General features: G+C 36.5%; 1 protein-coding gene across 3 annotated transcripts; it reads right to left on the reverse strand.

Moving 5' to 3' along the window:
• Positions 1–230: 230 nt before the first annotated feature.
• On the reverse strand, positions 231–26283 carry LOC135582469 (kinesin-like protein KIN-7D, chloroplastic). Of its 3 annotated transcripts, none has more exons than XM_065098582.1 (23): positions 25722–26283; positions 25548–25645; positions 20790–20879; positions 19196–19248; positions 15646–15711; positions 15497–15550; positions 14582–14641; positions 13368–13446; positions 12212–12279; positions 11523–11585; positions 11210–11314; positions 6920–7024; positions 6730–6837; positions 6405–6551; positions 5747–5929; positions 5439–5597; positions 4781–5008; positions 3100–3240; positions 2893–3018; positions 2758–2808; positions 2491–2538; positions 2212–2394; positions 231–911 (listed from the first exon to the last, which is right to left on the reverse strand). In XM_065098582.1, the coding sequence occupies exons 1-23, from the start codon at positions 25967–25969 to the stop codon at positions 408–410; spliced, it is 2967 nt and encodes a 988-aa protein (XP_064954654.1). In that variant the 5' UTR covers positions 25970–26283; the 3' UTR covers positions 231–407. The 3 variants fall into 3 exon arrangements, with proteins under 3 accessions (XP_064954654.1, XP_064954655.1, XP_064954656.1); XM_065098583.1 differs by having other exon boundaries at positions 25541–25645; positions 25722–25861; XM_065098584.1 differs by lacking the exons at positions 19196–19248; positions 25548–25645; positions 25722–26283 and having other exon boundaries at positions 20790–20861.
• Positions 26284–27167: the final 884 nt, after the last annotated feature.

The raw sequence follows: 27167 nt of genomic DNA on the forward strand, positions 1-27167 counted from the left end.
ATGTCATTTCCTTTAGTGTAAAAGTTCATATTTTCTCTTTTAAGTATGAGCTTTGGGCTACCCTCCTTCCCTTCTTTCTCCTCTCCTTTCCATTCATGGATACCCCCATCAAGTGGAGTGAAATGTTGGATGGTTTCAGCTTCACTGTCATCTGCTATCTTTACATATTTTCCAATAACATCTCATTACTGTGCACAAAAATGAAAACCTTTATGAAGTCAATACGTACCTTTCTTTTGTGGCCAGAAACTAATTTCAAGCTGTAAATTTATGGCAACAATTGACAAAACCTGAATTCACATTGCAAACAAAGCTTAATTTACAATGATTACTTTGCACAACACACAGGTTATGGGCCTATGGAACACCGAACAATGATCACATCCCGCATTTATGTCTGTCTCTTCTCATGGATTGGAATCTAAAACTTCAGGTTCAGTTCCTCGAGAGTTCTTCAACTTTGCCACCAGAATCCACATGTTTGCCAGTTCGTTCTCCAGGAAGGCCTCCCTTTGTTTTGATTCCTCCACTTTCTTCTGAAGCTCCGCTTCTCTTTGTTCCTTTTCTACAAGTGCAGCTTGTAGCTCTCTTTCATTGCTGGAAGTCACTTCTTTCTTGACAGTTGGCTCGTGCCGTTTTATGTGGCTGTCTCGTCTGGTATTCTTTGGTCCACTGCTCGCTCTCCGCTGAGCAGAGTTTTTCATGGAGGCCAATTCAGCAGCCAGCCTCTCGTTGTGGTTCATGAGTTTTGTGACTTCCTCTGATAGTGCCTTCAACTCTACACCTGCAGCCGAAGCCAACCCTTTCGCATATGCACTCTCCTCCACCAACTTCTGATTTCGGGCTTCTAGTTGGCTTTTTGCTTCGCTTAATTCAGATACTTTCCGTTTTAGTTCTTCAACTTCGGATACCTAAGGTATTAAATGAAGGCAACAAAAATTTACAAGGTGCTTGACTCTATTCAGAACGAAAAAAGAAGAGTGATGTGTAGCAAATTATGTTGTGTAGGGATGCATCATGAACAAAAATGTACCTACTTTTTGTGGCAGAAATGATAATTATGTTGAACTCTCATATTTGCACCAAAAAATTAGACTAGAGGAACTTTGATATTGTAATTGTCACAAGATATAACTGAACAGAAATAAAACACTATGTCGAAGTGGGCATGTCAAAAATTGTATTCTTTCACACTCGGATGAATTATCTGGTGACAAGCAAAAAACTTGAAGCGTATGTCACATGACCATATGCTATTTGAATATTAAAAAAACTGTCGATTATCTTCCTACATAAAAGAGGGTTCGTTGAAGATGCTGATGATTATTTAGGTAACAAAAATTGATCACAAACTTCAATGTGATAATTGATCTTTGATTTAGGAACCCTGGAGAAGGTGTGTGAAGCCTCCAATGATTGGTTCATGCAATCAGGAACAGACTGCCAAGGATTCCTTCAACAAAGAGTGTTGAACATGAAATAATGAAGATTTTTGATACTCAGTGCGTCAGGAAAAGAAAATGCACAAGATAAAGTAAATAAATATAGAAGCAAAACACAATGAAAGCATCGTAATAAAAAATATAAAAACTTGCTTATAGCCATAAAAACAGCTATCTAGATGCCAGGAAAAATACTTGCAAAATGACAATAATTGGATCAGCTGATGTTTTATATCTAATATCAATATGTAAACATTAGTGTGCATTCAAACTAGAGTTTTCAACCAGTTTTTCAGTCTAAACTACTTTAGTTCATGATTGGACTGATTGTTTCGGATCCAAATATTGTTAAATGTTTAGATTTCTTTGATACTTTTTTATTGTTGATCAAATAAAAGAAGTATATACATTACAGTATTAAAAGAATTTCGGTTTTCGTCTACTTTATTCAGATGTTAGAAATTAAAAAAAAAAAAAAAGACTTTTCATTACTTGACTTTTACACATTATAGCTTATATTTAGTGAAGCATATCTTTGATTTGCAGTCTCCATTATCAATTTTGAGGTGATAAGATTGATGCCTCCATTTTCTTAAGAGTATTTGAGCTTAACTCTCTCTCTAGTCTTTTTCTTTCTCTTTGTTTATATTTTTAATACAAATGACCTTTTTCTAATGGTTTCATGAAGCAAAAATTATAGCACAGTGGGTGCTCGAGGACTATGAGCATTTAGAAAAATGCAATTGAATAAGCAATAAACAGTGCTAACCAAATTCGCATGAGGTAGCAACTCTGCAGAAATATCTCTTGACGGTGTTGATTCTGTAATGCTTGTTTCTTCAAATAAATACTCTGATTTGACCCTCGTTGAGGAATCCTTCATTTCGAGAGATTGTGCAAGTTGTTGCTTCAAGGAAGTAATTGTTTCTTGCATTTCTTCACATTCAAATATCTGGTAAAGAGAGAGATTTTAGTGTTACAATCTATATGTAGTCAGCACAGAAACTGAAGCAACAACGAAAACTTGTAACTCTGTGTTACAACTTGCCTTTTGTTGCAGCTGATCCTGTATTATACTGTTATCTGCAGTCTTCACCTGAAAATGAGTTGCTACTATGTAAGCTCAAATTCATACAATGCACTGAGATATATACATTTCAAAAGTACTTCATAGATGTCACGTTTAACTGACAAAAATGACTGATAAAGCAGAACTTCAGAAACACAAGAACTATCAATTTAAAAGTATTGCACACAAGGTATCAAAAGATGCAATTAAATGCTAATCTACATGAACATGAAAATAAATGAGTACCTCTAGCTCAAGAGATTTCTCATTCAGTTGTTCTAGTAGTTCAGCATATGACTGTAAAAGGAAAAGTAACCATCAAATACTATTAGGTGGAATCAAGAAAAAACAGTAAAGAAAGGTCATGAAGCAAAATTTTACTGGTGAAATCCCCGAGTTGCCCATTCTCTTTTGAGTCAATGAAACTGTTTTGGCCATTTGCTTTTCCAAAGAAGCAATTTGCTGGTTTTTGGCTTTTATCTCTTCACTGACCTTCCTCATCTCCATCTTCAGGTTCAAGAATCATCACATAAGGTCTAGACATATCACATAATTTTGTTGAAGGAAATAAAAGAGATAAGGAATTACTTGAATCTGTTCATTCTTTGGGTTCTTAGCAGCTTCATCTGAGAGTCGCTTTAAAACACTTGAATTAAGTGCTACTTCTCCAGCAAGAATCTTTAATTGCTCTTTAAGCAATTCAACATGGTCTGTAGTTTTGATGCTAGTCTGATATCAGATAAAGCGTGAAAGTTAACAGATTTCTGAAATGTAGAACCATTTTTTCATGAACATAAAAACAGACAGGAAGCATATAATGGCACAAAATTTCCAACTAAAGAAACTGTATTAAATTTATTTCTACATGAAGATAGTGAACTTCCACTAATTACTTCCTAATGACAAATAAAGTTTTTGTAGGTAAGCTACTGCTATTGTTTAAACAATGAAACCAACCTACATATTCTAAAAGAAAATTAAAAACAAGCATCATATGGCTTTTTATTTATTCTTAGTTTCTTCGTCGGGTTAGCCACAGGACATTCATGTTACCATAAATCTGATAAAGTTGCTCCTTTTCTTTCTGAGATAGTTATTCAGTTCCTACTTTGATTGTTAAACTAAATAGAAATGAAATTCAATCACAAATTTTCAAGTAGGCACAAAAACAAACATGATCATGCTTCTTTGTAAGTTACTGTCAATTTTTCTTGTTCTTCCTCCAATCTAATTCAGTTACAAAAGTTTGTTAATAAATTTGCTCATGCTATCCAGCAATAACACTCTGTAAATTCAGTGTAGGAATTCATTTTCAATCTTCAATCTATGGCAATAAGTATTTTGGTCATTATCATAGCTCTGGACAAAGTTACATATATTGATTTGATACCAGTATCAACAACTTGTTGGACTAGTACAGTACCAAGATACCAAGTGGTATACTGATTTGTGCTAGTTGTGAATACCTGAAGAACATAATAAAAACCAAGTGGTAATGAGTTGTCTGGTCCTCATCAGTGCATGGTCAGACTGCTAACTCTCTGGTACATAAACGATCTAACCCTGTTGAGCATTATCAGACTAACACATTTACCATGACCTAAAGAAGCTTGCCTGATTATATGATGCACAGATGGCTGATGAGTGGCCTTGATGTAATTTGTGGTTCAATAATTGCCACAAACACCAACTTACTATCCTTACATGATATTAACTGAAGACAAATGGATCAGTGAATATAAAAAATCTATAAACTGTACCTATATGGGTGACAAAATAATTGATGTTGGTATAACATATTTTCAGTATAATTTTCTAGAAACAGACACATTCTAATATCCAAGCTAGTAATTCCTACTTTTCTTAATTGTTTAAATTTTTATTAAATGACGCTTCTCTGTCTCCATTTTCTGTTCCTCTAAGTAAGAACCTCGGCAATGATAAAAGCAGGGATGAGGTTTATGAGAAATGCGATACTTTGGCAAATAACTGCACTAGTGCTTGACTTTGCCACTGTTGGTCAACTGTCAGTGATAATATTTTATAGAATTTATGAAGATAGTAGTGGTTGTTGAAAGTGATACAGCTAAAAACAAGCTAGGTCATTATCATGACAAGTCTATCCATGTTCATTCATGATGTATCCTAAGATCATATAGGCCATTTTGGCAAGCTTGTTATTTCAAATCATCTGAAGAATTGAAGTAGATAGAATTTATAATACCCATATGAAAATTTATGATTTCAGATAATTTTGTTCATTGCATACCAGAGGTGTCTCTTGGGAAGAAAAATCATCTGCAGGAAGTTCCCTGTCATGCATCACTTCCAACAAATCAGCAGGAATTCTGTCTGGAACCAAGGAATTTGATATTCTGGGCTCTGAAGGGAAGTTTACACTCTCTGCATGAGGAGTTGAAGGTGCAGTGTATGACTTTGTTCTACTTGATTTGTCACCATCTGAACTCATCAATGTTGTCAACCCGCTATCTCGTTTCTGGAAGAAAAAAATTCAATCAAGCATGCAGTGAAAGATAGAATAATAGTAATATAACATCAGCCTACTATCAATTTCAACTAGCCGTAACTGCTAAAAATGGAGTATTTAGACATCTACAACCAAATGTCTCTTGTGACACAAACCTATGTGATAAGGCCATGAATGTGCTCTAACTATATGTCATTCACCCTTTATCATCGTGAATGTCTGCTGATATACTTTTTCATCATTATCATATTGCTTCTGTTCCTGATACAAATTGATTGTTCTATTGCTTACCGTATAGTATGACATCATTAAAATGTGTGTGAAGTCCACTACCTGATGGTAAAGAATATCATGTACTGAAAATTTATATAAATTATGTTCTGCAAGGAACACAACTTGAAAAGTTCATAGCAAGAAGCATCTACACAGCAAGGCATACCCGTATCTTGAACCAGTTTAGGAGTCCATGTTTTCTGTTCTTTTTCTCTTCCTTTGAAGCATCATCATTAGTTTCACCAAATCCTTCCAGGGGAGCATAAAAGACACCATTTTCATTATCTAATATCATATCTCGCCTTCGATATGGGAGATAAGCAAGCTGCAGGATCACATAATTGCCTAAATTAGGACATAATAGGACCAGTGGAAAAAGGTAATAGGGTATCAGTGGATATTTGGAACAGAATAATAAGAAGTTGATAGTAGATTATCTATTCAAGAATTCATGTGGACAAATTAAAACCGAACCTCCTCCTCTCCAAAAGAATGTCTTCGCCTTGGACCAGCACGTTGAGGAAATCTTGGAGATTGGTTTGCTTTTGTAGAGACCAGAATTAATTTTGTTAAACGTTGTATCCTTCCCAGTAAAGCAGCTTTAGCTTCTTCTTCTTGTTCCAGCCTCGACTGTAACTTGACATGACCATCTTCTAGCTTTTCATGTTAAACATTTGCACTAATCAAATTGGCAATGAACACTAAAGAACTTTAACTTTTACAAATATTCTAAAAAATTATTGGAACTGTAATCCCATGTAGGCAGTCAAATAAAATATGCTAATGCATTAGTGGTAAAAGTCCAGACTTAAAAAATAGTATGAAATTGGGGCCATACTAGCTGGTACTCTGGTAGCATACCAGTGCAGTGACAATCGAAATTGGTGCCATAATGACCCCGATACAGTACCAAAATTGATACCTGACAGAGACTTAATATCTTGTTGCAAACTATGATGTGAAATCATGAAGTGTCATTTGTGTAGCAGGTAAGTATAGAAACAACAAAATGTATGCACTGAACATCATGTAATGTCTCAAAATGAACAGGTTCATCAAGTTCAGATGTTACTTTATAAGCAAAGGGGAAATTACCTTACATGTGGTGCAAAAGTATGCAATGATGACCTACCTTTTGTTTTAGAAGAAAAATGTCATTTTCTCCAGAATCCTTTTGTGGAACAACTGTCACAATGCCTCTCTTTAACTGTTCTAGCTCTTGCTTTAAGCAACGGATCTCATTTTGGTACTTCTTTATTAGAGACTTTTCATCTATTATCTGCATCAATAAGCAGAACCATAAGGCAAGGATATAGATGAAAGCAATCAAAATGTGAATGAACTGTAAGGTTAGGCACACAAGGTACAATATTTGATAGATTATTAAGTCCACTCTTATGAAGATGAAAATTATTCTTAAATTATTAAGCATCTACTTGGGTCAGATGAAAACATACCTTATTTTGTGAAGCTTGGATCTCAATGCATTTAGCACGATGAGCAAACTTCAGTGTATTATGTGTCTCTTCTGCATTGCTTGATGATGGAGTCACTGTACAGATGAGCTAAATAACAGGACAAATAAATTCAGAACTGGTCCATTAAGTTACTGATCTTAGAAAAACTTGTACAGTAACATTAACTTACGGAAACACGCCCTTGACCACTTAAAGAAGATTGGAGGAGTCGAGTTAATTTGGAATCTCTGTAGGGGATATGTGTAGCTTTCCCATCAGTTAATTTTGCAATTACCTGAAAAAGGTAGTGGTTCAGTAATTTTACTGGAAGATCTTGATAAATAAAGAGTGAATTTGTCCAACATTGATAACACGATGTAACAAAGAATTTTACAATATATCATAGAGGACAGGCCTTGGTACAATAGTAAGATTGCTCCTTTGCCACCTGAGGGACCAGGGTTCAAGTCACAGAAACAACCTTTTTAAAATATTTAAAAGCAAGACTGCATATATTAACCCACCCCAGACCCCACATTGACGGGAGCCTCGTGCACTGGGTACACCCTTTTTATCATAGAGTTTAGTAGGTCATGCTGAATTAATGATTCCAATTCAATTCATGTTTATAAACTATCATGTAAAACACAACTATGATGAAAGAACTAGTAAAATTTCAACTAAAACTAGATCGATATGAAGAATAAAGGGTAACTTAGCGGGTTGAATAGAGGTTTGCCCTATTTCTTTCTTCCCCTTCTGCCTCTTCTTTCACCTTCTCCCTCTTTCTTCTCCCTCAATCACCGTCGACTCCCTCTTTCTTCTCCCTCGGTCACCGTCGACGATAATAGCCTCAATCGACGGTACCGCTCAGTAAGGTTCGCAATACCGTACCGTACCGGTATTTCAATCTGGGCTCGGTACCGGTATGGTACAGTGTACCGAGTGGTGTAGCACTGCTACAGTGCTACTGTAGCACTGCTACAGTGCGGACCGATACCAGGCGGTCCGCATACCGCTGGCCTGTCAGATCGGTACGTACCGCCCGTATCGGGCGGTATCATTCAGTATTACAAACCTTGGTATAAAATGAACATGATGCAACCCAAAGACAAGTAATTTTACCATGTTGGTGCAATTATGTTTATGCGCACATGATTATTACCTACACCTTTTTTATCTTAGCATTTCATTCTAAATAAATGAAATCAAACCAAGGATAGACAAGGACAAGTGACAACCATATAAAATGAAACTCCTAGGTTGAATCATAGGATACCAATCTCTGCAAGATTCATCATCAAATTACTGCCCTTGGAAGATTTTGGTGACCTGTGTCATCATGTCAGATAGATTGCTTTCTCAACATATGGCTTGTTCATGAGTGATGATTGGAGAAATTTGCTAGCATCACACAAAGAATCTAAGAATTCTTTTAAAATCATTTACCAAGGATTTTCCTTAATAAAACATTTAGCTCTCAACTTTAAACTGCTCTGTCCATGTACTAACATTTAGTGTTAGCAGATGATGTTGCTATCCATGTATCCTGATTAGCCTAGGAATTTGTCATATAATGTTGATATAATTAGAGATTACCCTGGCATAATATTGGGAACATTGATAGATATATCACCTACCCACATCTAACACGGAAAAGAAGTGGTGATAACTATCAACTTATCCTCTGAATCTATAATCTCCTTAAGGCCTATGACATATTTGTGGAAGTACACGATTAACAAGACCATAGGACATTGGGTTGATCTGTCTCCTCCCAATTACCTCAAGAGTACAATAACTTATTTATAGCTGGAGCATCCAGCTTATACTAGCACTCATCTTTTTAGCCCATCCAACATAGGAGTGCAACCTTATATCAAATACAACAGCATATCGACTTCCTCTTATATCTAATGGTTTTAGGTCTTCCATAATCAACACGACCATCTTTGTTCTGATGTCTTCCTATATCAACAGTGATTTGCATCTTTCTTAGTAAACTCTAGCAAAATATCTCATATTACAAACAGAAAGCATGTAAAGTATTGCAATCACATCCTTGTTATTCAACTGGTGATAACTAAACAAGGCCTAAGAATGAAGAATTTAAAATCATCCACCTACCATCAGTCTGACAAGGGTACTAAGCCTCAAATTCACATCATCATGATGCAAATCTAAAAGTCAAAAATAAAGTCCAACATGCTAACCTGAATTTCCTGCGGTGCCCTAATTCTGTAAGAAGGCCTCAAAATGAACAATTTTGGTTCTACAGTTACCTCTTAGATATTATTTCATAGGCTTCAACCGAATTGTTCAACTATTGCTGAATATCACTTTGAAACCCAATTATATTTAGGGGGAAATCATTTGGTTGCATGAAATGCTTCATTGCCTCCTATATATTAATCTTTAAGCCCAATCATTCCTTAACTTCAGAAATGCATGTGGGGAGTTCCTTTCAAATTTTTTGTCATAAATTTTAAAACCCATCCAGGAAGAAAATTATGGTCATCAAACTTGTAAGGTCAAGAAGTTCTTGTGTCATGTGTGACTTAAAATGGCAGTATCTTTTAGGAAGAGACTAAGATTTGCTTTTCCTTGCACACCTACCCTTTCTTGCAAATATGATCGTCCCAATCCCTTTGATACACCCAAAGTGTTATAAATCATTTTATGAAGGTCATCATGTTCTCAAATGTTTGAAACTCCACTCGATCCATGTATAGGATACTGAATCTCATCATTACTCCTCACCATTCTTGTCTTAACCTGCCTTTGCACAAGATCCTTCTATCTAAGCAGTTGTTCCCTTTTCTAAGGTCTTTAACTTCTAATAATTTTTTTAAATAGATTGTCTTAATAAACCATGCAGTAGAAAATTTTCACTTCTCAGCTGCATAAAAGAACAAACTGGCAGAAGGAAAAAAATCAAAGATAAAAAACAAAAAAATAGAATACTGACCAGAAAAAAGTATAGACCTTCGCTTTGATATATATGAGAAAACCTAGGACCAATAGTAGTCAAAAAGGGTACCTTGATCTCAAAGAGATGTTAAATCATAATAGAAAGAAGGCCTTTCAATGTCACTGAAAAATGTGTCTCAACTTGAAAGATAATGTAAAGACAATTGTTTCACATAAATCAGTAGAATTTCAAAATCAGGAAGCAGAGAAGGAAGAGAGAATGACAATGATTAAGCAAGATAATATCAGCTAAAAGAGATAATAATAGTGGAGAGAATAGAGAAGATAAGGATAGATCACCATAGTGATGGAAAATAGAAAGGGAAATCAAAGTTATTCTTCCCCAAGAAAAGTGTAACTAAGAAAAGTTGCTGTCCCTTCTCACAAATCCTAATAATACCCAGAAGAGAGAATAGCAATGAGAGGTTGGAGGTTGTATGGCATAAGAAAACATAAAGTGACAAGTTTTGCATAAATGCCTCAACTACATAATTGGGCATTAGCAACTGCTTCTTCATATGATCCCAACACACCACAAAGATGACATAAAAAAGGAAAAAAAATGAAAATATAGTTTGGTGGGATCGACAAAAGAAACTGTTAAATTAGTGTCAAAAAATCTAGACTATTGCCTCAATATAATTTAAATCTCGGAACTCTATAGAAACTAGACAAACAATTGTTCTCCCTAGACATCAATCCAACCGACACAAACTATCTAGTTTTTTTCAACATATAAGGCACATCCATCATTCCTTTTTTGTAGTATGGCAGCAATATTACCATACACAGACTGACAGAGTTTTCCTTTTGAGAAAAAAAGGAGAAGAATCAGTAGAACAAGAGAAAAAGGAAAATCCTTTATGAAAGTTTTAGGAAACGAAGACCATATATGACCAGGTCAACAAAAGGATTGGATTGATGGATCTTGAATAAAATAGTAACATAGCCTAAAGAAAACATAATGGCAAGAAAAAATCTATCTTGGGGATGACTTCCTATTTTTTGTTCAATCAGCTAGTTTCACCAAAGGTCCTTGCATGAAGTTAACAAGTATGCTTTTTGCCATTGATGAAATCACAAACATATATGCCCCTGGATAAATTAGTTTCATTCATTTATTCCAATAGTGATAAAACTATGGAGATCAGGTTTCCTTAGCAAGAAATCAAATACCTTACCAGAACCTAGTTGGACCAATACACCTTGGTACTACCGAGAATTATAAAAGATTGTTTAAAATGTCAGTAATACAGATACCTTAGTCGATATGGACCACTATTCATATTCATGTTCCTTGGCCTGCTCCAATCATGAAGCTCAGTGTTATCTATGATGAATGCATTTACTACATGACTAATTCACAACAGGAGAGAAAATGATTACTAATGTCAGTGACACACATTCATGGCCATCAAAAGAAGAGAACTGAAAAATAGAAATGTAAAAATTCTAGCACACACAGATATTAAAAAATTAATATTATGAAGCAATTATTCTAAGGTCTCACAGTTCCAAGAGTCAATAGGCTTTTATTTATATAAGCTCCCTCTTTCCGACGGACTCCAGTAGTTTCAGCCCTCGAGCTCTCAGAACCTGCGAGATCGATGAGGTTCTGCATTCCCAAGTGAAAAAGAACGAAGAATTACATAAGCAAACCATCAATTGATGAACTAGTGACAAAAGAAGGCATACAGCAAGACCAAGAAATTCCAGCATCTATGTTAGAAAAAGAAGTCTATGCTAGAAGCTTTTGTATGATGAAGCAATAGAGGATGAGAAAGCAACTACACAAATTTTAAGGCTGAGTGAGATAAACTTACAAGCTGGGAAAAATTAACTGCTCCACCTTCACCGCACTCATCACAAGGGCTACTCTCTATTGTCTGTTGGAAAGCCATAAATTTAAGTAACAAAATATAAGTCTGTAATTACTTGAATTACTGAATTAATCTGTTTAAGACTGTGATTATTGGTTCAAAAATGATTTTAAAGAGGCATACTAAATGATTTTCTATTCAAGGCTAATAAATATGACACCAGAAAGTATAAATGTAGATGCAAATTTCAACAAGTTGACTATGCAAGGCAGCAACAATGCAGAGTTAAATGTCGGAGGCACAAGATGCAACTGAAAATATGGGGAATTCCAGAACTAAAGAATTTCTTAATTGATAAGCACTTGTATTGTAACTAACATATACATGTTGCACTATATTTACAAATTAGTTGGTGAAGCATGAAAAGTCAAAATGTCTGTATTAAAGATGAACTAGGAAGAATTTGTATAGATCTCGTTATTGAAATCTATAGCTCATTTAAGTGCAGTATAAGTACCAGCATCAAAATTGTAGGACTTTGGCTGCTTAGTAAAAGATACATGTTGCACTATATTTACAAATTAGTTGGTGAAGCATGAAAAGTCAAAATGTCTGCATTAAAGATGAACTAGGAAGAATTTATTAGAACTCATTATTGAAATCTGTAGCTCATTTAAGTGCAGTATAAGTACCAGAGTGAAAATTGTATGACTTCGGCTGCTTAGTAAATTGAAGTTATTGGACCCAACATGTCTGTGCTCTGTAATCAACTCAAAAGTCACCATCATTAGCATAATAAAGATGCATCAGAAGCATAAAAATGAAAATATATACGGTGCTTTGTAACTTCACAACCACGCATATAGTAAGAAAAACTTTTTTTCCATGTAATATACCTTAATCTGGTACAGGGATATAACTAAACAAGTTCTTATTTCAAATGGTCTAATTTCTAGTTGGCCACAATCTCCTACCTCCCATCACCTGCAATTGCTTCATCTCTTCTTGAGCCCTAATTTCTATGTGTTTTCCCTCTCTCCCTCTTTGCATGACAGTGCAGTCATAATCCACTCTGTCGCCCACCCTCAGCAAACTACTACCGAATCAGTGGCCCACAGCCCAGCTCCTACAGCTTGCCTCCTACCATCCGCCACCGCCTCATCCACAGTATTTCTGTTTCTCCTCCTTTTCCTTGTTCTGCCTTCTTCCTTCTCCTCCATTCTCCTCCTTTATTCCTCCCCTCTCCCAATAGAACAATGCCTCAGTATATGCTGACGTACCATGTGTTGGTACATCGGCATGAATCAGACTCACGGCCATTATCCAGTAAGGGTTCTCGGTACAAAATTACGAACCTTGACCGGAAGTGTCTGACTTTGAAAGTTGACTGTCGTATCTAGAGGATAGGTTGATTACCCTAACTTGGATATTTGTCAAACTTTTTGAATGTAGATTTTAGTACAAATAAAATGTTGTGATAACCAATAAACCTCTTCAGATCCGAATATGTCCTGTTAAAGTATTTTCTGATAGATCACATTTTTACCACAATTGAATCTGAATTTTCATATGTATTTAGTAAAACTATTTTTCCATAATTATCCCAGAATTATTTTTGTTTATATGCTGAATCAAACACCACTATAGGCATCTAAATCTGATTGGCATGTCATCCCAACCAAAAAAAAAACCTAAGTTACAGCTAGATAAGAACGAGAAATGAACAGGAAAGGATATAAGATAACATCATGTTGAAAATGTAAATAGCTAACCATCTATGAGTCAGTATGCAAGAACAAATTGTGTATATGTATGTTGACCTATAAAAAAGTCAACTGTAAAGTTCACCTTCTCCAGCTGCTATAAGGGACAGTGCATGTGCAGGAGATAGGACAACCTCCTCCTTAATACCCTCAACAAATGTTCCCTGTAAGAAGTAACCATTAAGTCTACAGGACCTGTTACTGTCAATTTATAACAAATTTAGGAAACCTGTTGCAAGGCCTACGGACATCTAATTATAATAAGAGAATTCATAAGAGATGCAAAAGTTATTAAACTAAAAGTCTGTTTCTTCCTTCAAATATCTAAGAAAATCAGCCATGAAAACATATCTGTGAAAATTTTGGAAGCCACGTGGATGCTATGCTACTTGATGTGCTATTTGTTATATCAGCTCGATGGGCTGAAAAGCTAGTCCGTGGCAGATCTGCGTGTCTGCCCAAGTTGCACACTCAACCAAGCACACAAAGGAGCACTGTCACAGAGATGACAGCAGATTCAGGTTATAAATATATTGTTGTAGGTGGCAGATCCTCCCATCGCCAGCGTCCCTTCTTCTTTGCCTCATTGCAGCCATCTTCCCCCCAGTGCTGGCGGATTCTCCCAAAATCTTCATGCCCCCTCGCACCCAACCCGCCAACAACAACAAAAAAAAAACCACACTGCTCCCTGATAGCTCCCCTCCCTCCTCCCTCTTCCCCTCCCAACCGCTGACAATTACCCACATCAACCCAACCGACAACAATCAGACAGCCACCTCAGCCAACAGCAACCCTCTTCCATACCTCCTCCTCCCTCTCCTTCTCTTCGGATCCTTCATCCTTGCTCCCCTCTTCATACCCAACAACCCCCTCTCCATCCTCCTCCTTCTACATTAATTATTTTATTAATATAGATTTAAACAATATAATTTGGTCCTTTAACACTGTGTTATTTTTGTTTATTAATACAGATTTAGACAATATTATTTGATCCTTTAAATGAATACTATTGATCATAATATATATTTTTTAAAATTTTAATATTTGGGAGCACCTCACTTTACTCGAGTATTTTGGCCCCTTGGCACCTTTTAGCACCTCTCGCCTTTGACTATACTGGCTCAAATATTTATTTAAGCCCATACATTAAGTGCTCATAGCTCAGAGTTCACATATCATGAAAGACAATTGCTTTGCCAATAACAACATAGACATTCAAAATAAAACAACTGCCAAACTTGTACTAGTAAAATTAACCATACTTGAAAAAAATAAATTAACCATATACATAAAGTGTACCTGAGAGTCCTCTCTGATTCGCAAGTTCTGTCCTGCTGGATTTAGCAAATCATTAACAACCTGGATCCATAAGTTTCAGTAAGTGAAAATGTAAAATGATATATACTTACTGAAAAGGAAAACTAATTAATTGACAATTTACCAAAGCTCATGAAGCCATATTGCTAAAATTTTGAAAGTTTGTCAGAGAATTCATGAAACTCATCAAGGTTAACAAAACAATATATCATGATGTTACATATATTTTAGATACCAGTACAAGCATGACCCTGTACCTACAGAAATGTGTAAATCATGTGTACATGGTCAGATTGAAAATCTTCTCCTTAACTTCTGGGTGGACTGGTAGGCTTCTCATACAAGTACTTATAAACTTATTTTGAAAAGTCTGCAGTTATCTACTTACATAATTTTGAAACTGTCTAGTGAAATTATTCATTTCTTGTAGTTGCATCTACAAGTTATCCAACACCAATAATAGAGCCATGCACAATTTAAGACTCCAAAAAGAAAGACTCTTTCTTTATGTTCTATATACTAATTACTGAATATATATAGTTTTAACTTTTAAGCACATGAAAAGTAGTTGTGATTAAAGAGATTTTAATGTAGGAAAAACTCCTGCAAATTTGTGATCTCTGTTTGATACAAGTAATTGGTTTTGTACAGAAGCTAGCAGAAAATGGATTCATATATGTAGTATGTATGCCTTCAAGAGATCAGGTATTCCTCACAAATTTTGGAAAAATTATTGGATGCTCTAAATATATATATGAAATCAGAAGCATAAAAATCCTCAGCAACAAACTACAGAAAAAGAGAACACACCGAGTCACAAAGAGAGGGGAAAATAAACTTCAAGTTATTTTGCAGAAAAATAAGCCAGCAACAGATGCAGGAGTTTCTGAAACAGACCTCATTGTAGATTTCCAGGTATGATACACGAAGAAGAAACTCACGGCTTGGAGTCTAGAACCAAAAGGACATAATTAGATGATTTCTGTAGAAAGGATTCCTGAACTTATTGAAAAGCATTTCAGAGATGGAGAACCCATCCAAATAACCTCTTGTATGATGCTAAATGCATCTTTTACAGCCAATGGTATGATTCCTGGGGACCTTTGATCTCCCTGACAAAAAGAAATGGATATGAGCTTGTTATATAATTTTCCAACTGCATACTGCAAAGTGCAAACATCAAGTTCTATTAGACTAATAATTGTGTTTATGTCCTAATTTTACTACCAAAGCTACAAGGGAACTAAGATCATTTTTGGGGATGCAAGAACTTGTGATGGACCAGGTCTGGCTTCTGATTGACAGTTTTTCAAATGCAAACTTAGCAAACTATATGAAAGGAAAACATGAATTGCAATCTTAATCCATATTGGTTCCAACAGACAAGTGTACTACTGATAAACTACATTAGAGCAAGATTCCTCTAACATTTCAATGCTGGTGACTGTTGAAGAAAAAAATATCAGACAGCGAGAAGAGTGGAATGATATTATATTATATTATATTATATTATATTATATTATATTATATTATATTATATTATATATGCATATTTTTGTGTTTGTATATATACCTGACCTCCTGCATTGCAGTGGTCATAGAGTTTGTGCTACTTGGACCAAAAAGGGTGCACAGTTTGAGTCCTAAAACCTCTATAATTCTTTTCTAATCATTGGACTAATTCAGTTATTGGACTGGTCCAATGCAAAAATGAATAAAGAGATGGGTCTTATTCATTACAAGTTTTTGTGCCAAGGGCATTCACAGATGGTATCTTACGATATTTGCTTGCGATTTAATGCCAAGTTCAAAATGGAATGTACCTACAAGGTGTTTTTCTTGCATGAAAATTCTGGTCAACATGTTTTTGTTCCAGACGTGTGATGGTCAATATAGACTAAATGTTGAATGGTCATTCATCAACATGAGATGCACTCAGCATGTACCGACCTTAAGTTGCCTGGAATGGGAATCCTGAATTATGAGTACCTCAGATTTGTTACTTTTTCTTATCTTGTCAAGATCAAAATTAGCCTAGTAGCAAATATTTTATCTTTATAAGTGAAAATCCAATAGCCTATGATGATTGCAATCAAGGTTTTTAAGTTCGACTGATACTGATTTGGGCAACTGATTAGAGTGGTATGGTACTTTTAGACCACCTGTTATCACTGAATAAATAATAATATTGATCTGTGCCAAGCTAAATATGGTCTGATCCAGCTCATCAAATGTAACTACCAATCTCACATGTATTTAAGACCTTGATTAAGATGACGGTAATCCTCATTGTACTAATTTCTTGCTAGATTAATTTTATACTCAAGGTACATGGATAGGCATGATCCGAATTTACGTTTCAGGAAAGTTTCAATTAGTACTAATTCCAACTTATCCCAGCCAAGAATTGGGCAGCATAGAAATTCTGGTCAGACACCCAAAGCATCAGGACTAGGGTCCCTAATGTATGCTTGGAAGTGGGAAATCCCTGGACTATGGACTTTGAAATTCCAGGATGAACATAAAATAAGCATGAAATCCCCTTGCCACAACAAAAACAGAATGTAAATAAGTAGTCAAATGGGGATTTTACTGGGAACTAGGAATCCCACTTGGAACTTCAATAAAAACTCATGAATTCTAATCCCCATACCAAATGTGGTCTTAACGTTCCAGTTTCAATTTTAGTATGTTGTTGAAGCAAAATGCTTCAGAATTTTGATAGTTCTTGATCATGATGAAGCTCTATGGTTTGAAAGATATAAAAAATGTTTCCAAAAACAGTTTTTCTAAACATAAGCAATCTAATTCAATTTTGCATTAATCAAATAAGTTGATAATTATTTACCTATCTTTGCTTCAAAAGGAAAAAATAAAAATGATAAAAATGAAAATATAGAAGACTTTTTATGATTTATGAAGTTAAAGAAAAGCCAAACCCAATTATGAAGTAAAAAAAGTTACCAATGAATGATGAAGGTTGCACTCCATTAAGAAAATATCTTTTGTCAATGAAAGTAAAAGCAGGGCTTATAACAGACTCGTTACAAGTTTCAAAAATTGATCAGAACCTTATGATATCAGTATACGAGGAGATATATTGACATGTACCACCCAATATCACCACACAAATAATAATAATAAATTAAATACCAACAAAAATCAGCCTTGGCTGGACCATGAAACAGTACCCCCGAACACCCCCCAAAAAAAAAAAAATCCAGTACTTTAAACTCTGAGTAAAAGGTCTCAAAATTCTAAGACACATGATTTTACAGTGTCATGGATTCAATTAGTCATTAAGTTCATGTATTTAAATTATTAAGAATGGACCTCTTTGTTGACCTTTGCCCACGAAGGCTTCATGGAATCCCTAGGCCCAAGCAACTAGCAGACTCACCCAATTAAGATACCAAGAATAAATAGAAATCAAGGATTACAATCTTGTATCGGGGTATTGTATCATTCCCTAGCAGGAATAGTACGTACCAACCAGTACCAATGTACCAAAACACATACATAGGTATGTACCAAAGACTCAAAGAGGAAGAAGAATGAGAAGGGAAGTAAGTAAGTCGCGGTGGAGGAAGAGGAAGGAATAAGAGGCAGTGGAGGAAGAGGAGGATGAGGAAGGAGGCGGAAGGAGGAGGATGAGGGAGAAGAGTAGGCAGTGGAGGAATAGAATGAGGCGGAAGAATACCCGAGGACGCGAGAGGGCAGCAAGTTCGGCGGACAACAGCTAGATGAGGGAAGGTAACCGGGAGCAAGAAGAGGGAGAAGAGGGAGATAGCCAGCAGTGAATGGCAGTGAGATGAGGGGAGGTAAGTAGCAGCAAACAGCAAAAACAAGAGGGGTCTGCAGTGAAGAGGGCTCATGATCGTGAGCCCTAATTTCAACCCTTTTAAAGTTCTTCTCTAAATTAGACCGAATCACCCATAATGGGGGCAATCCGCATAACACTTCACGCTCAGACCAGGAAATATTGGTTGGTACGTACAGGCAAAAAGGAGTTCCATGATAAAAACACCAATTAAAACTTAGTTATTAATTTGTGCATGTCAAAGCATATTTGATGTGAGTATAAATATTAATATATGTATAATTGGGCATCTACGTCAATTGTTCTTATATTTTTAAAGCACAAAAACTACAAGAAACTAAAAGGATTAAGAAAACTCCCTAAATTTACTTGGGTTAGAGAAGATGTTCAAAAGGGAAATGAAAGAAACTGGGTAATTCAATTCTCTGGTTTGCTGGGTATACACCACTGGAAGTTGGTAAGGCCAGGTATTTTAATCCTTGTTTCATTCTGGTTTCAGTCAATCTTGGCAATACAAGCAGAATTGTCAGGAAACTAGTTTAATTTTAACTAGTTATGCTATACTAGAGATGATATTCCCTTGGTTTTTTCTTGTACAATGCTGAAATTTAAACCATGCTTTCATGTAGTTGCATACAGATTTAGAAAGTAATAAACCTAGGTCAGAGGAATGGAACAAAGCAGAAGAAATTGAATACCAAGCATCAATAACATTAATACTGCAAGTTTCCCTGCATTGTATGTGAGAGCCTAGGTACAAAAGTTGTGACCCTCACATGCATTGTATGTGTTTTGCCACTGCTCGTAACCCCGTAAGCAAAGATTGTGCCTGTGGAAAGATATTAGAGAATGTCCAATTAAGATTTATTGACATTCTGCAAGACAACAGTGCAGTTATAAGTTGGTATAGGTCTTATATGTAGACAGTCATGCTTCCAGGTCATTGTCATCAGATCAAACCATATTATCTGCTTTTAGGCATAAAAAATGCTCTACTGCCTCTACATACAAAGCAACACAGAGGCCTAGTAATTTGTAATTTATGATTGTTTTGAACTAATCTATAGCTTTTACTTTTTTCTTTGTTTTATAGGGAATTTCGTAGATACTGAGCCCTTCCTGTTTGAAACTTGGTACCTTTCCTTGCATGGGTTATTCTACAACTCAACTTTGTACTATATTCAATGGTCACTCAAAAAAGTAACTGAGGATCTAGAGTGTTCCAATTGAATTTTGTAAGTGAACCCAAACATCAGTTGCAAGTACAATAACAGGGTTTATGCAAGTAAGTTGTCTCCTAATTTTTTTAGTCATCTGACCTCAGTTCTTAATAGTCAACCAATACTAACAGAAATGATCTATGAACCTAGAAGGATTTCATCTTTTGTTTTCTTTCTTGATAAACCAATTCAAACTAATTTCAATTGAGCTCAGTTGAAAAGACCCAATTTTCTGAACTCTAGCAGAATAAATATGTTTCAACAAAATTAACCAAAACTAGAAGAAGCTAACTGAAATGAAATTATGTTGAATTTCTGTATGGTGTAGTTCAAGGTCAATCGGTTTTGAGTTCAACAAAAAAAAATTTAAATTAAAATGGTTTTTCTGTTTTTTGGTATTTACTTGCATAGGAGCTGTTAGTAACATTCTTAAGAAACTTAAATTTAATCCACCAAAAGAAAACATGCTATTAGTGTATATAAATTGTTGATCATTGGAGAGGAGATTTAATTATCAATTCATTATATAAAGCAATTTTGTCTGCAATGAATATGACTTCTGCTGTTAATGTTATTGCCCAAGCAAGATAGCAGAGAACATAGTTTGTGGATGACATATATGGTGGTACTTTGTAGATTGTACCAAGTTTTGGCATAGCATAACAGGCTAGATGTGTCTTGTTCATCAATGATTGACACTTGGCATGCCATATGACTATCTGACAAGAAAAAAAACATCATTTTGAAGGAAAGTAAGTCATAACGATTTTTACTCTTCAATATTGACATAAAAAGCAATTTTTTCTTCAAATTCAATAATCCATCACTTACCCCAAACAATATTTCACTAGGTTGTAGCAATATAATGTGCAAGGAAAAGTTCTGAATGACATCAGAGGCAAATGAAGAGGACATTAGGTTCTAGTTTCATGCCTGATTAAAACTTAGAAGAGCTAAAAGTTCTTCCAAACCATGCTTTATCACCATAGAGGATTAATTTGTCATCATAAACCCAATGGATATACATATATATTTATCTAAATAACATGGCCAAGACCAGCAAAGATCTCCAGGTTTTTCCTTAAATCCTCATTCTTCAAGATCAATGCCAAAGAAAAGAATATAAACAAGAATATAATATGCAATTTACCATTTACACCCTCCATAGCACTGCTAACAACATGCTGAGCAGCAACATCATACACATGTCGTGTTGTTGTTGTAGGTCCAAAAACACGATCTGGAGATTCAGATTAAAGCAAATAGTCAAGGCCAGCTTTCCTATGCACTTAAGGAAAATGGAAGCACATAAACACATCTGTGCTTAATACTCAAAAACTGTACAGAAACATTTGTAGAAAAAACAAAACACAAATTTTAAATTTAAATATCCAGTATTCCTCATGAAATAAATATACACCAATCTTATAACTTCTAACTAATAACATGTCTGTGACATATTCTAGGTCAAGCAAATCCATGGAATACTATTACGCAGCAGGAGCAATTGAATTGGAATAGCAGTATAACAATTGAAGGAGAAAACAGCATAGAATTACGAAAGCATAAAAATAGTAAAATATTATAATAACATTATATGTGTGTGTGTGTGTGTGCATACGTGTGCATGCATGTGTGCTTGAAGATCTTTTAGATACCATTTCAATTGGTATCTAACTTTTCACTAAAAGCCATACTAAAGATAACTGTAAAATAGAAAAATTCTGCAAAAGATAGCAATCTTTAAAATAAATATGATATTTAATAAAGTCATTGTGAATGTCTCAACTATTGCATGTTTGTGGTATAGAAAGACTCAAGTTATCTACCTACAATATTAAGAAGCCTTGTCAATGAGGTTGCTCGTTTGTAACCTTGATGATCATAGTTAAGAGTCATAAAAGTTGTCAACTTAATTATAGGATTAAGGTTGAATATATTGACCCTCCCTAAAACTTGCGTTAGTGGAAGCCTCATGTAATAAGCTCTCCCTTTTAGATGGGCCTTATTGTAGCACTGATGTGGAGTTTTGGATCAAGGTATGCAATATCGTACTGTCCCAGTGTTTCGAAGTTGGCTCGGTACGATATGATACCAGCGTACCGAACGGTACACCAGGGCTTACCGAGTGATTTCTTCTTCTACTGTAGCACTGCTACAGTGTAACACTGTAGTACTATAGTGCTGCTACAGTATATTACTGTAGCACTATAGCACGATCGTCCGGTAGTGGGCGGTCCACGTACCAGTATACGGTCGGACCGGTACATACCACCCGTACTGGGCGGTACCATTCGAAATTGCATACCATGCTTTGAACATTGCAAAAAATAAAAATAACTTATAAAGAGAATGCCCAATGGCCAAAGCATTTTGGATTTATCCCAAAATTCATGGCATCTCTCTTCTTTGCGATGATATACCTCCTTATATCCTTTATTTCACGGTGGATTGCAAATGTTGCAATAATCGTGACAAACAGAATTTGACGGTTGTAGGCTTGTAGCATCTTACTATTAGTAGCATCTCCTACATTTTATATTCATAATCAAAGGTTTCCGTTTACCTTTCCTCCAACTCAAGCTTCCCTCGTCTTCTCTTCCTCTCTTTTGCATTCCTCTCATTCTTCTTCTTATTAGATCAGCTAAAACAAACTATCTTGGACTGACCCTTAACTGATTTCCAATTATAAGGTCAAGAAATCAACCAAAATACCACTGGCCTTGGATGGTACTGATATAAACATGTGTATTGTGTCAAAATCAGGCAAAACAAGAAGAATTTATATTGATGAACTTTTCATTTTGTCAATCCATTCTGACTTTTGAAATTTTTGATATACAACATTAAGATTAAATATCAGACACAACTGTAATCTATCGAAAACATTAGAATTCTATTACTTCCTACATCTATTAAACACATATAGTCAGCCATCAATGTGTTAAGTTCTTTCAATTTCCTTAAGGCTCAATATTTAGATAAGTTTTGTGATTTCTTGGATACCCTAGTATTCTTGTAAAAATGAATCAAAGATTGTCTTCCCATTTTGGTTTTAGTTATTATTTATTGCTCCTTTCAGTCATAGGAAAATATAGTTAGAGAGCAAGGATTTTTGAGGATGCTTCCAATTACATACCTTTGATGTGAATGTAGTAAGGATTAAAAAACCAGTCAGACCAGTCCGTATTGACTAATCATTACACCAAAAACAGGGATGCAGGCTGGCGATTTCATGTACTCCAGGCCAGAACAGTTGTTACAATGCAGTAACCATATTGAACCGAGCTTAGCACCTGGTTACCCTTGTCATTTTTCTACTTTTTTGACACCCAATCTCCTATCTTGTTTTCTCTCTGTTTCATTTCTCTTTCTATCTCTCTCTCCACCTCTGCCTCTTCCTCTTCCCCACCACCTTGCTGCTGCTGCTGCGCTACATCATTCCTTTTGGGCAGCTATTCCCACATAAGATACAGCAAAGCACCAACAGGAAGAGCTTTTCCCAATGATGCCTTTCTTCAAATAAGCCTAGAGATTTTGTTTTACAAATCTCAAAAGCCTTTATTCATTTCAATCACCATTTTACAATTTTTCCCTTCATCCAATTCAGTGACATAAATTAGCCCAACCTGATGCTGCTTTTCATGCCATATGCCAAGAGCATTCCAGAATGTAATCTTTATTTTTCCTGCAAAGTATATTTTAAAACTAAGACCGATACTTGTCCAAGTATTTTGTATTTCTTAATATTGTTCATCCATGAAGTGTTCCTCCTATGGATGGTTTCTTTGTGTAAAACCATTTGTTAGAATACGTTCACCATTTTCAGTAATCACAAGGACTGGAATATGTAAGACTACATCTTGCCAAAAAGTTTTAAGCAAGTAGAAGATATGACATAACCATAAGTCATAAAATCCAGACCGGACTGGCTGGTTGGACCAGGAAAATTGAGAATCAGATTCTCAACCAGTTTCAGTCACCAATTAGTCCATTTGAGCCTTAAAAGGACTAAAATTTCCTCAACTCCTAATTTATTATCAAAAGTATTACAATTTTTTTTCTGGAAGTGTCTAAGAATTTTTATTACAAGGATGAAGAAAAAAAAATCCTATTATATTTGCTATTCTCTCATCCTCTCGACATGCTTATTCTCTGATGGTTGCATCTACCATCCTCTTTCACTATATTAAAAAATATTTTAAAAATTTTATCTATATGTTTTATATTTTTAACATAACATATAATAATATTCATTTTCAAAGAACTGTATTAAACTTGCAGCCCAACCAGTTGACTTATCTATTCAGCCAAAGATCCAGTACCATGATACTTGACCAAGTGGATGTCCGATCATGTTCTAATAACTATGGCCATAACACAAAGCCCTAGTATATGTGTATGCATACATGAGTATATATAAATGCACATTTGTATATATATATGCTTCAAAAAGATATATATTAAAAATAACAATTATTCTAACAAGAAAATGTTAAGTAATAAATTCTCCAATTAATATAAGCAGTTACATATATTTTTAATGATCTATGTGAAACGAACCTTATTCTTATCAATGTGTTCAATGTGAGCACTATCGTGGAAGAGGTTACTAACAGCATCACTTCATTACATAGGACAGAATAAGGAAAAGAGCAAACCATCATGAGTTCATTGAAATGATGAATCAGAAGGGTCAAAATAAGTAGAACTAAAATTTGATTGAAAACAAGAATTACTTGGTTAAGTCTGCAAAACAATCAGTCAGAAGTAACATTTCCAATAAGTAACAAAAAACAGTTTCATATGTTCAAATGGATGTTGGATTCTGCAATGAAACGTTGAAAATGAGACAAAATATAGTAAGATAGAAGTACCACCAACTGAGAGAAGATAAGGTTATGAGTCCATAAGAAAAGATGAAGAAACAGAATTTTGATAGGACTCAGAAGTATTGGAAAGAACAAGAACATCATAGACCAAGATGAAGTGTTTCATAATAAATAGGCCTACATATTGAAAAATAATTCATTTAAATTGAGCACCAATAGTTCAGAATTAATATTTAAGGTGGTTGAAATATAAATTCTGATTATAGATATTCAAGTATCTTCTTTTTGTCTGACTTCATAAAAATTTCCACCGTGCTAGTTCATCAGGGTATTTTTCATATTAATAAACGTGGATGCAGGATTGCTGAGCATAAGAGTGTCATACATACCAAACAATCCAAGGGCTAGCAATAATGATCCACCTAGGCTACCCGGCATGCTACTTTGATTGTTGTATATAGGCACATGATAGTGATTTATCCACTGATAATCAATAATGAAAAAAAAGGAAATTATTTATAAAGCACTAATAGCACAGATTAAAACCAAAATGACATGCTGGTTAAATGGTTTAACATAAAATACAGCTAACTGTGCTTAACACGTCTCCAAGAACAAGAAACAAGAATGAATTTCACAGAGATTAGTTCATGTGAAATTTTTGTAGCCATACCACCAGTGGAGGAATTCAAATACAATCTATGTCTTGGCAACTGAAAATACGTCAAATTGCCAATCAGTTGACTAGCAAATTTGACGTTAAATACATACTCAATTTATGGTTTTTCTTTAATACTTTGAAAGAATACTTTGCTTGCAACTTCGGCAGAGAATCCTGCATCTTAACAGCGAACAGTCTGAATTTTTGACCTTTGAACAATCTAAGGGTGAATATCGCAAAAAATGTACTTGGGGCATGACCCAGTACAAGTGGACCATTATATCTCATGCAAACTGCCAAATTGACCAATTGCACAAATACCAATTATCAAAATATAGCAGGCAGCAAAAGCAAAACATGTTGGTAGCATACACCAAAAATGCACCACAAATTAAACGCCATACATACCACGTACCATAAGCATATGCCAATGACGGATTATGCTCGCTGCGAACGATCGTATCCCCATCGGCGTACCACGCAATCTCCTCTCCTTGACGAATCTCACGTGGGCTACATGTCAAACATCAAATTAAAACACCTCCAAGCAATGTGTAAAGAGGAGAAAGCGAATAGATCAGATCCCAACCTGAGAGGCCGGAAGCGAACCGTGACTGTCACACTCTCTTTCGATCCCTCCATATCGAACGCCTCACTATCCCCGCAGAAGTACTGCGGCTTGTCCCTCACCGACGAGGACGCCGGCGAGCTCTGTCCGTCGACGGAGGCTTCCGGCACCTGCCTGGAAGACGAGGTCGTGGACGAGGTCGGCGAATTGGCGGGTTTGGACGAAACCTGCGCTGACCTCCTCTGCCTCGAATCCGGCCGCGACGCCATGGCGGGCTCGATCCGACGCCCTCCCCGAACGTAACGCCCAAAACCCCTTAGCTAAGAGGCCGTCAGCCCGAGGAAAACCGATAAGGGAGGCGCGGGAGCTCCAATCGGAGCCGCATTGGCCGAAAACCGAGGGGGGGCCGATCGAGGGGCACCGAAACCTGAGAAGATTTGGGTAGAGAAGGGGAGGCGATCTCGAGGGTCTCCTTCTTGTCCTGGAAGCGACACACTGGTGCGCGATAGGGAGAGTAAAGAAAGAACCATGTAAAGAGAAAAAGGTCCCCGTCTCTCTCTCTCTCTCTCTCTCTCTCTTTCTGTCTCTCTGCCTGCTCGATCTCTCGGCTTTTATTCCACACAGGCGCGCGGAGGCGAGAGCCGAAAGGGATGCTCATGGTAACGGGCACTTTCACGCAACAAACCCGCCTCGTACCCTTCTCTATGACTCCGGCGATCCAACGCCGCACGTTCCGCCCATCGTCGTTGGACGGCAGATCTAACGCCCACCGCGTAGGAAATTGTGTGCGGCAACGAAGGGGGAGACGGGCTTGTCTTCCGCCGTGGGGGCACCCTCACATGCCGCCCGTGCCGCCGGGCTAGGGCGTCCTGAGTACGGGGCTCAAGGAGCCAACCATGAAGCGACGCGTGGCGGGCGCGGGGCCTTCGGGTGCGCACCCCACGACACGGCATCCCGCTCCTGCCGGGTCGTCGGCTTCCCGCGTGGCTCCGTGCGCCACGGCCACCTCTTTGGTTACGAGGTTCCGCGACAATAAAGCCAAGTCAGCGCCTCGCGACGAGGAGGACAGCATCACTAGAGGAGGATAACGCTAGGTGATCCGGCGGGACAGGAGAAAGGAATCCGAAACGGGGGTGGTCATCACCCAGGACGCGTCCTTCTCCTACAGCACAGTGTGGGTTGGTGTCATTGTCCTCCTCCTCCTCACCTTCCCTTTCGCCCCTATGGACGAGAAGGTCGTATGACGGCATCGACGGGGACTGAGATGCTGTGGAGTGAGTGACATGACGAAGCAATCCCCCCCCCCCGGTTGTTAAAATGAGGCTTCACAAGGGTTGCTTACAAAGCACAGCTTTTTTTGCTTTAATTGCTACAGTGTTAGTTTAAGATGTGCAAGTTTTGTGTACTTTCTGGTGGGAACGCCTCAATAATTAAACGTTTCTTTTTCAGCGTTAGGGTACAAAAAGG

The sequence above is a fragment of the Musa acuminata genome, chromosome BXJ2-3 (assembly GCF_036884655.1).
Source record: "Musa acuminata AAA Group cultivar baxijiao chromosome BXJ2-3, Cavendish_Baxijiao_AAA, whole genome shotgun sequence".
Lineage (NCBI taxonomy): Eukaryota > Viridiplantae > Streptophyta > Magnoliopsida > Zingiberales > Musaceae > Musa > Musa acuminata.